Source organism: Oreochromis niloticus, linkage group LG12 (genome assembly GCF_001858045.2).
Source record: "Oreochromis niloticus isolate F11D_XX linkage group LG12, O_niloticus_UMD_NMBU, whole genome shotgun sequence".
NCBI classification, from domain to species: Eukaryota; Metazoa; Chordata; class Actinopteri; order Cichliformes; family Cichlidae; genus Oreochromis; species Oreochromis niloticus.
Window position 1 is genome coordinate 31,191,480 of NC_031977.2, and position 10,787 is coordinate 31,202,266.

At 40.1% G+C, this 10,787-nt stretch overlaps 1 protein-coding gene across 2 annotated transcripts; it reads right to left on the reverse strand.

The window, feature by feature from the left end:
* Positions 1–5,467: 5,467 nt before the first annotated feature.
* Positions 5,468–8,761, reverse strand: LOC100705054 (tripartite motif-containing protein 35-like). 2 transcript variants are annotated; one of them, XM_025897056.1, is made up of 2 exons: positions 7,370–8,761; positions 5,468–6,726 (listed from the first exon to the last, which is right to left on the reverse strand). In XM_025897056.1, exons 1-2 carry the CDS (start codon positions 8,160–8,162, stop codon positions 6,368–6,370), a joined length of 1,152 nt encoding a protein of 383 aa, XP_025752841.1. In that variant the 5' UTR covers positions 8,163–8,761; the 3' UTR covers positions 5,468–6,367. The 2 variants fall into 2 exon arrangements, with proteins under 2 accessions (XP_025752841.1, XP_025752842.1); XM_025897057.1 differs by having other exon boundaries at positions 5,468–6,722; positions 7,366–8,761.
* Positions 8,762–10,787: the final 2,026 nt, after the last annotated feature.

Here is a 10,787-nt window from a genome sequence, read left to right on the forward strand (position 1 = left end):
ACGGTTATCTTCGTAACTTCCGTTGTTTCATTCCCTCCTGACTGCCAGTGACAGTAAACAATGCGGATGACTTATACCAGCAGTGTCATGAGAAACAACTTACTAGTAGGCGAAGGACAGAGCAGCTGAAGCTAATTTGGGCCCAGAAGCCACATTCAGCTGGTAGAAAATATCCAAGGGCCTGTCTAGGATGAACATACAAAAAGCTGCTCTAAGCATCTGCAGCCCTATATTAGGTTCCATGCAGGTCCCCATGCACCAGACTGAAGAGTGTGGAAAAACCAGGTCTTCTACAGCCACCTGGGTGCCACCAAGAGGACCCTGTGGTCCAATGAGGTAGATTTCAATAAGGCCAAACAAATGGCAATCTTGTAGGGTTGTGAGAGAAGGATATCAGTGGCTCATCACTGTGATCTGGGGTAATGGGCTTTGTCCTTCAGTGTTTCACCAGGTGAAAAATAATAAGGCAATGCACTGGTCCACAAGTGTTATATGATCCAGGTCACTTTTGTGATTTTATTTCTTCTCTTCTTCTCATGACCACACTTTATTGGCTGGCAGTGATGGGAATAACGGCGTTACAAGTAACAGCGTTACCAACGGCGTTACTTTTTCAGTAACGAGTAATCTAACTAATGACTATTCCTATCGTTACAATGCTGTTCCCGTTACTAACAAGAAAATGTGGTGCAGTCACGTTACTATTTTTCAACAAACAGACGGTTGAAGCTGTGTTCAGCTTACCGCACGTTATATCAGTTGCACGGAAGTAGCTGATTATCTAAGTAATCTGGGTGCTACAGCTTTAAGCAGCTGCGTGCGCTCCCACAGACGGCAATCACGATCACCTGGAGCTAGGGGGCAAAACAATCGCATGAGTGCTGCTGTTTGACTGAGGAAGAATAAAGTAGTCGTGGTAAGCCAATCACACGACCACTTTAAGATGACAAAGGAACAAGGTGATATATACCAGTTTTTAAATTGTGTTGATAGGCCACGTAAAACCAGAGTCATGATAAAATATACGTGTGATTTTTCCTCAATAGTTTCGTCACGTTTACTGTCTAAGGACAGCGCTAGCAAGCACTCTCTGCTTATTAGAGATGGACCGATCCGATATTACGTATCGGTATCGGTCCGATACTGACCTAAATTACTGGATCGGATATCGGCGAAAAATACAAAATGTAATCCGATCCATTAAATATCAAAAAAGCATCTCACAAAACTTGCGACACGGCGTAACCCGGCTCATAACCGTAGCATGTTGGAGCAGTATGCATCACGTGATAGAGCGGCTGTGTGTATTTGTAGCCTCGCTACCAAACCAGCATTTCATCTCTGAGGAAGTTATCCCAGAGAGAAGTAAAGCAAGTGTGTAAGTTCATCTCTGAGTGTTTGTAAAGCGTTCCCATGTTAAGCTTAACAACCGATATATGGAGCGACTGCCTCTCTCTCTCCCTCACCTTCCTGCTGCTACTTCAATAGTGAAACTGATCAATGATCAGCTGATCGGCTTTTCTGTCGCTAGTCCGTCTCTCTTCTTTGTTTTTGGCCCACTTTGCACCAGAAAGAGGAAACCAGCGGCTGAACAACAGCAGCACGTTTAAGCTTGATAAGCTGTTGTTAGAATGTATTTAATATTACTTTCTACACCAGGATCCTTTTCTACGTAGCTGACGGCTGGTAACTGTGCAGGGGCGGATCTAGCAAAGTTTAGCCAGGGGGGCCGATAGGGCATGAACAGGGAAAAGGGGGCACAGAGACATACTTTTCTTTCTTATTCTCATTTAAAATGTCTAGCTTTTAATAAATAATTATCTGAATCTTACACCCAAAGTTTTAATCTGATGTAAAATGTATAGAAGTCCATTACTGTATATAGTAACTGTTAAGTCTAATATACCCTAGTAAGCTATACTACTTTTTCCTTTGGGAAGGTACCATCTGTGAATTCTGCAATTCTGTTGAAGAAAGATGTTGAATCTATTTAATTATTCTTGAAAATTAATTTATTTCTGTGCATTTTTTTTCACCCTGCATCAAATTAAAGTTGATTACATTGATTAAGCATCATGAGGTGGAGGGTGGGTGGTTCCCTATTTTTTTTTTTTTTTGCTGGGAGTTTGCAACCCTATTAGTTAGGTTGCTTAATATTTCTGCTAAGTACTCTTTAAAATACCAGAATAGGGAGGATGGAGCAGGTTTAAGTTTATTAGATTGATCAGTGTTGCTGAACTATGAAATATTTTGGGTGCAGTGTATTTTTTACATACAGGTATAACAGAATAGCTTTAGTGTTGTTGTTTATTTAAACTTGAGTATGAACTTATACAAAATGCAGCAAGATATTAAAAAAAACAGTTTTATTGATTAAAAAACACACTATATCGGATTCATATCGGTATCGGCAGATATCCAAATTTATGATATCGGTATCGGTATCGGACATAAAAAAGTGGTATCGTGCCATCTCTACTGCTTATTACCCCAAAAACCCCAAAACAAAACAAAAAACAGCCCTTTCATGTTCGTGGAAAAATGCGCCATGTCTGAAACCAAAAAATGATATGGTAACATGACATTTGGTTGTTTAGGAAGAGGGGGAAGTTTTTGGAGTGATGGCGAGAGAGAGAGAGCGAGAGAGAGAGAGAGAGCAAAACAGAAGAAAAATAGAGAGAGCGAGTTTAGAGATGTGAGAGATTTGTGACGTTTAGCGTGTTTGGAGTGTGTAGTTAATGTGTTGTCTTGTGTAGTTAGTGTGTAGTGTTTGGATAGTTTTGTATTGTGTGTCAGAACAATGAGGTGACTGCTGTCTGCAGGCTTTGGAGTGGCACAAATAATTTGTGTGGCATCTTATTGAATACAGAACAGCTGATTATTATGAAATGGTTATAGAAAAAAGGTAAATGGCTGCAAATAACTTTTTAAAATTTTAAAATTGACAATTTATATGTGCATTTAAAGTTATGAAATGTGATTCAATTAACATGTTTGTGGTTGTTACAGTAAAAAATATAACTTTTTCTACTCAGATTTTTTTTCCTCTGATTTATATCAATTGTGTTAATACAGTATGTCAAAATGAAAACATAACTGTAAATTCAGACACGTGAAGTTGTGCTGAAAAGAATGATACCAAACAAGGCAAAGTAAATAGTTTTTAAAGGTAAAATGAAAAGTAGTTAAAAATCGCCAATTATACCCTGGACCTCAGAGGGTTAAACACTTTTTTTAAAGTAACGCAATAGTTACTTTTCAAGTAATTAATTACTTTTAGAATATTGTAACTCAGTTACTAACGCAGTTACTTTTTTGAAGAAGTAACTAGTAACTATAATTAATTACTTTTTCAAAGTAACTTGCCCAACACTGTTGGCTGGTGATTTTAATATTCATATAGACCAGACTGAGCCATTTTACATCGGAATTTTTAACTGTATGTGAATCCCTTAATCTAAACATGTCTCATTGCCTTTCAGTTCAATTCAATTCAATTCAATTCAATTCAATACTTTATTGTCCCACAAGGGGAAATTAGTTTAGTAGCAAGGGCAACGAAGAATAAACAAAACAATGATAAAAAGCCACAAGACAGTTGCATAAGACCCCGGACAATTGTCCACCCCCAGAAGGAATACTTCGAGGACCTCAAGGACATCTTCCTGTGGAGGAAGCAGAGTCTGGGGATGAGGAGGGTGACCCGCCAATCTCTGGGGGTGAGGTTACTAAGGAGTTGTTTAACTCCTTGGTGGCAGAGCCCCTGGGGTGGATGAGGGTGGACCTGGGTGTCACGCCTTTAAAATGTTGCGTGGAGATCAGGGGCGATACCTCTGGACTTTGCAGACCAAGGTGGTGGTTCCCATCCTTAAGAAAGGGGACTGGAGGGTGTGTTCCAACTATAGGGCGATCGCACTCCTCAGCCTCCCTGGAAAGTCTATGCCAGGGTGCTGGAAAGTTAGTTAAACCTCAGATACAGGAGCAATGCGGTTATCGTCCTGGTCGTGGAACATTGAACCAGCTTTTTATCCCATCAAGGAACTTGAGGGTTCATGGGAGTTTGCCCAACCAGTCTAAATGTGTTTTGTGGACTTGGAGAAGGCATTCGACGTTGTCCCTTGGAGTGTCCTGTGGGAGGTACTCCGGGGGTATGGGGTGTTTGGCCCATTGCTATGGGCCATTCAATCCTTAGTTCTGTTGGCTTCATCAGGTGATGGCCTCCAGCTCGCACTGGAACGGTTCACAGCCGAGTGTGAAGCGGTGGGAATGAAAATCAGCACCTCCAAATCCGAGGCCATGGTGAAGTGCCCACTCCGGGTCAGGGATCAGTTCCGGCCCCAAGGTGAAGAGTTTAAGGCCATGTCCACACTAATACATTTTTGTTTGAAAACGCATCTTTTTCTCTCTGTTTTGGCCTTCCATCCACACTGAGACAGCATTTTTGGTCAAGGAAAACTGAGCTTTTTGAAAACGATCTCCAAAGCTGATATATATTTGAAAATGCTGTTTTCCCGTCGCAGTGTGGACTGTGAACCCGGAGCCCTTCAAAAATAATGATGCATTTTAGTCACATGATGCAGTCATGCAGAGGGCATTATACAGCAGTTGTTTTGTTTGCTCTCAACTTTGACAGCCCTATCAAAGATTAATGTCAGTGGTACGTGCTCCAGATAGCTTTTCTTCAAATTCTTTAATTCTCACTTGCTTTTGCATCGTTGTACTTTTATGTTACTCGCAGCAACAACTCCACCTCATTGTCAGTCCATTTAAAAAACGGTGCTTTTCCTCAACATTTTTGCCGCGACGTTTCAAAGAGCCGCAAAGTAAATAAATGGAAATTACGCAGGTCAAACTGTCTTATGTGTCACACATGCGCAATACAGGAAGGTAAGCGTTTTCTGTTATTTCAGTGTGGATGAACAACTGTTCCGAAACAACTGAAAACGATAGTGTGACCGTGGAGTTTTTAGACAAAAATGCCATTTTCAAATTTATCTGGATTAGTGTAGACGTAGCCTAAGTATCTCGGGGTCTTGTTCACGAGTGACGGGAGAAAGGAACGAGAGATCGACAAAAGGATTAGTGCTGTTGCTGCAGTGATGTAGTTTAGGAGGTAGAGCAGGTCAGCTGCTGATGGGAAAGTTGGTGGTTCGATCCCTGGCTCCCCCAGTTTATCTTGCCAAATATCCTTGGGGAAGACTAACCCCGACTTGCTCCAATGGATGCATTCGCTGATGCATCCATCGGAGTATGAATGCGTATGAATGATAGTTAGATAATAGTGCTTGTGTGAATGGGTGTGTATGAGGTGAATGCAGAGCACTTTGAGTACTCCAGGAGAGTAGAAAAACGCTATATACACCCTCCTGGGTGAGGTGTTCTGGGCATTTCCCACCGGGAGGAGGTCACGGGGGAGACCCAGGACACACTGGAGAGATTATATCTCTCGGCTGGCCTGGGAATGCCTTGGTGTTTTCCACGGACAAGCTGGAGGAGGTGGCTGGGGAGACCTAATTTTCAGGAAAAAAGTACAACAGCAATACCACCTAATTCACATCACAAAGGCAATTTATGAACAATTTTGTGACAATAAATAACAATTATGTTGGAGAATAAAAATATAGCAATTAATCACAGGTAGAATCATTTTTGATACACTGAGCCACCGAGATGCTAAGAGTGAAGTGTAAAAACCAAAATAAAAACATGATCATATGACAACAGAGGACACAGAAATCTTTCAAACTGTAATAGACAACTGCTGCTGATCAATGTTAAGAGTAATGCAGCTAGGAGTCACAGCTCTTAAGTCTATACATAAAGTCGCAGGCTATGAAAGTAACAAAGGATAATGTTATATAAATCCCAAGTAGAATGAAAAACAAACTTAAAACAGAACTAAGAATTAATGCTCAAGATAATCAAAAACACAAAGAAGAAAATCAAATATAACCAAACTAAGAAAACAAAAAAGGACACTAAATAAGTCTAATAAGAAATCTCAAAACTCTGGGTGTAAGACCCCTGATCATGACACATATGCTACAGTTGACTGAAAACAAAATGCTGATAAACATGATAAAATTAAGGAGTTGAAGCTATAAGTGGGGAAAACAAATTAAGAAAGGAGATTTCTTGCACATAGCCCTTCACACTTTGTGTGATCTCCAGAGTAGCTCAAGTTCATATATGTTTGAAGACAGGCAAGTTTATACTTTTGGCAATATATTGTACTTTACATGATATAAATAAGAAATTTCCCCCAGGGCCAATTGTGCTCACTGTTTTTGGACTGAAAATCTCGTCTTTCAGTTTAGGAAAAACCTTCAAGAAAAATGACCACACAGACTGTTAAAAAAGAATCACTTTACAAAGAAATCGCAGTCTGACAGATTTTGATATCAGAGATTTTGGCATCTCCTGCCTTCCCAATACTGAAATATGGGAAGAGTTTCTCAGTGAAAGTGTCTCTGTGAGTATAGATGGGAGTCATATCTCCAGGGTCATAGAAGGACACCTCCCCCCTGTCATAGTCCAGCTGGACTCTGATCCTCTGGAGACTCTTCTTCACCGTCACATTCTGACTAAGACCATTAGCATATGATCCCCTGCGATGGGTTAAACACCAGATTCCATAGTCTCCTGAAGCAAATCGCTCTCCTTTCCTCTCAGCTGACTCTTTAGCTAAACCCACAAGCCAGTCAGGATGGTCTCCCACCTCCACGTTGTTACGGGTCCGAAATTGAGGACGAGAGTAAAACAATGATGGTCCAGAAGAGGTCAATCAAACAGTTGATTTTTAATGAATGCACGCAGCGTGGAGAGGTGCAAACTGCAAAACAGTTGTACATCTCTACCCAAAATACACTCTAGATTGCTTTTATAACATCAGGGTATTGTAACGCCCCTTCTTGCGTTTACAAGCACATAATTTGCATGTACAGAACATTCATGTATTTTAAGAATTAACTGCAACATAGAGGTTCCTCCTTGTGGCATACTCTTAAGAATATGGTGATGATCTAAGGCCTTTGAGGTCACCATGGACTGGACATCCTTCCGTCACCTGTAACTAGGCAAACTCAAATGCAACAAGAAGCTGAATACATTCAGGCCTTTGCTCAGCTACAATTTTACTGTAACAATATACTCAGCATATGAGTTATGATATATATATATTTAACTCAATCATTTTAAAGTAGTTATAACTGCACCTGTAATAAACATGTTAATATTTAATTATGATAACCCCTATAATATCAATTATAACATAATGCCAGCAACTTCAATAAATGCTTGGATGAAATGATAATTAATGCAATGACAAAGATGATGGTTATATAAAATAATCCCTGTAATTCCACAACGTCCCAGCTGTGTTTCCCTGAACTGAAACCTACAGAGCCAAAAACACTAGCACTATAATTATTTCTCTCTGGATTGTCTGGAAGCTGCTGCCATGTCTGTCCTCCATGTCTCACACTGGTCAGATCATCAGACAGATAGAGCCAGCCACTTGCAGTGTTTGGGTCCAGAATGACAGGACTGAAGTGGACCTTCTCCTTCATCTTCTCCCACACTCTGAAGGACAGGTTGCCCAGGTGTTTGGCCACATCTATCAGTGCTCCTGAGACCAGCTGTGGATCTGACACTGAGCTCTGGGCTCTGGCTCTGCTCTGAGTGTCTTTATAACTGCTGAGGAATGGCACGCTGTGTTTCTGCAGCTCTTCTTCAACAGCAGAGATGCTGTCTGACAGAGAGGAGATCTGCTCCTCAATCATCTTCATCTCTCTGCTGATAGTCCTCCCCTTCTGCTCCTCTTCCTCCCTCAGAGCTGCCAGTCTGGACTCCTCTTCCTCTTTCAGGAACTGCTGGAGCTTCTTGAACTCTGCTCTGATCTGCCTCTCTGTGGACAACAGCTGCTTCTTGGAGTGTTGAATCATTTCATTGTATGTTTCCTCCACTTGTTTGTATTTGTTCCTCTTGTCCTGCAGAGACTTTAAGTCAGATTTCAGCTGCTCCTTCAGGTCACTGACTGCTTCTTCTACAGGAACCACTTTGTGACTCTGGTGGAGAGAAAACTCACACACAGGACACACAGCTCTCTGCTCGTCCACACAGAACAGTTTAGGTTCTTCATCATGTTTACTGCACACTGCCATTAATTTCTTTTCTCCTGTTGCTGTCTCAGATGATCCAGCTTTTTGCGTGCCAGCAAATGAATTTGCAAGGTTTTTTAGTGTAAAGTTCACAAGTGGACAATCCTTTGATGATTTTCTTTTACAAATAGGACAGTTTTTGCTTTTAGCTTACTCCCAGAATTGTTGCAGGCAGCTTGAACAGAAGCTGTGGTTGCAGCTCAGAGACACAGGATCTCTGAACGTCTCTGAACACACATGGCAGCTCAGGAAATTTTCAAGAAGCCTTCTCTCAGCCATTTACATTAAAGTTGCTTTCTTTCTTACTCACCGAATTGCTCCCTTTTGAACTGTCTGATTGACACCCTTCAAATGTCTGTTTTTCACCAGAGATCTCATAAGTCTCTCAGCTTGTTCAGCAGTGTTGAAATTTACTTTCATTTTCATTCATCAGAGTCAAAGGGTAAATTCTTACCAGCAGGAAATGCTGTCATGACATTTGTCTCTACAAAACATCGGTGACAGGGTATTGTTAAGATATCCATTTTCCTGTTTCCAAGTAGATATCTGCTCAATAAACACACCAAAACAAAAGGGAACATATCCAAGTTAATGACCTCTCATGTGTTATTTCAACTAAATAATATGTAAAAATGACTCACAGCAAGTAAGACTTCTGGTGTTTCACTCTGGTAGGGAGCATTTCAACACACTGAATGATGTTAAACCAGTTTTACAAGTTTTATATGAACCAGTGTTAAAGGAAACAATCTTCCAATATGTCAGCATGACTGTTTATTTCATCCAACTTGACTACATCAGGTTATTTAATGAGCAGAAACTACAAGACACATTTGTTGATTAAAGTTAAGAATAACACAGCTAGAAGAAGGAATGTAATCCACTCAATCAAGTCTAGTTACACCAGTATCTGAGTGAAATTCTTTTTTAAATAGACATACTAAAAATCAAGAAGAAGATGCTGATGAGCAGTATAATTAACATCTCTGATTTGTAAACCCACCTCTTTTCATTGGCTACAGTATGAGAGTTGATTTTAATTTATTTTATTCAAATGAGCCTTTTCTGTACTTTTTAATCATGAATCATTTTAAGACATGCCACAGCACAAAATGTTCACATTCAAAATGTTTCAAAAGTCATGTAATCAGAATCATTCAAGCTTGGACAACAGCTGCTTCTTGGAGTGTTCACTTGCATGTTTTCTCCACTTGTTTGTATTTATTCTTCTTGTACTGCAGAGACTTCTGCTGCTCCGGGAATGTTTCCACACTCAACAAATGTAGCTTAGACTCGAAAAACAAAAAACAAAAAACAAAACAAAAAACCCCTGACGCAACTGTTTCTATTAATCTTTCTGAGTTACAACAGCAAATTCAGCAAACAAATTATATATTTAAATATATTATGCTGTCATCTGAAAACCTGTAATAAGATATCATGTTTAAAGTACTACTGCTTTAAAGTTGTCAGTCAGATCCCCCTTTTTATAAAAATCACTTAAATACAGAAGAAGAAGAGAAGACAAGAAGAATTTGTCTGAGAAGTCAGGAAATTACTGTTAGAACTGCCAATGAAACAGAAAATACAAAAAAGTGAAAAACTCAATAAATCAAAACTTAATATGACACAATAAAAAGCTTACACCTAAACTAAATTACAGGGTTTGTGGTGTGAGGTGTAGATCTTGTGTATCTGTCCTTGTGTCAGTGAAGCTGAAACAGTTGTATTTGGAGGTCTAGTAAGAGATGGAGAAGATGGTCTGGGTCCATTATCTACAGCAATTCATCACAGCCAGTTATTTGGATGAGCTCTGCATCAGCTGATGAAGCAATCCAAACAGTGTCGTGATTCATACAGCAACTGCAAGGATGACTTTCCTCATAACGGCCCTGTGTCAGTCCCTGTGCAAAATAGATTCACATAGAATTACTTTTTTATCAGATAAATCCAACTATTAAGTTACCAGTAGGGAAGGCAACACAAGCATAGGGGACGACTACAAAGTTAATTTGAAGAGCTTTATACGTGAGGAGTTAAAGGAACTGAAAATCTGAGAGAAACATTAACCCATAAAGAAAAAGGGGTTGTGCACTGTGTGATGACATAGGTGCGCGCATGTGTGCCCTGGTCACGGCTCCTTCCAGCATGGCCAGAGAAGAACTGGTTTGGCAGGCGCACAATAAACACAGTTTATGGTTTTCTGCACTTCTTTATATTAAAGTAATTGACAGTGAAGAGCCCAGAGATCCAGTGCTGTCTCCTGTCTCTCACTTAAATGCCAGAACACAACGCATCAACAGGATTAACACACACAAATGGGCTACATGTACTTGATTAGACCTTTCATTAGCTGATGCTAATGGGTACCTTGTGTAGTGGACTGTAAGAAAACTGTGTTAATTTGCATTAGCATTAGGAGACTTAAGGTTACTGAGTGCTGGCATACCAACTGTTCTGGTTCTCTCTGTCCCCAGTTTCTCTACTGGGAAAATTTCTAAGTTGGGATTGGCTCTGTGAGCACACAAAAAGAAAAGGCAGTGTTCATAATGTGTTCCCACACTTGCTAGTGTTTTATATGCCTTCTACATGAGTTTAACCATTGTTTTAGAAGAGAAAGCACTGAAT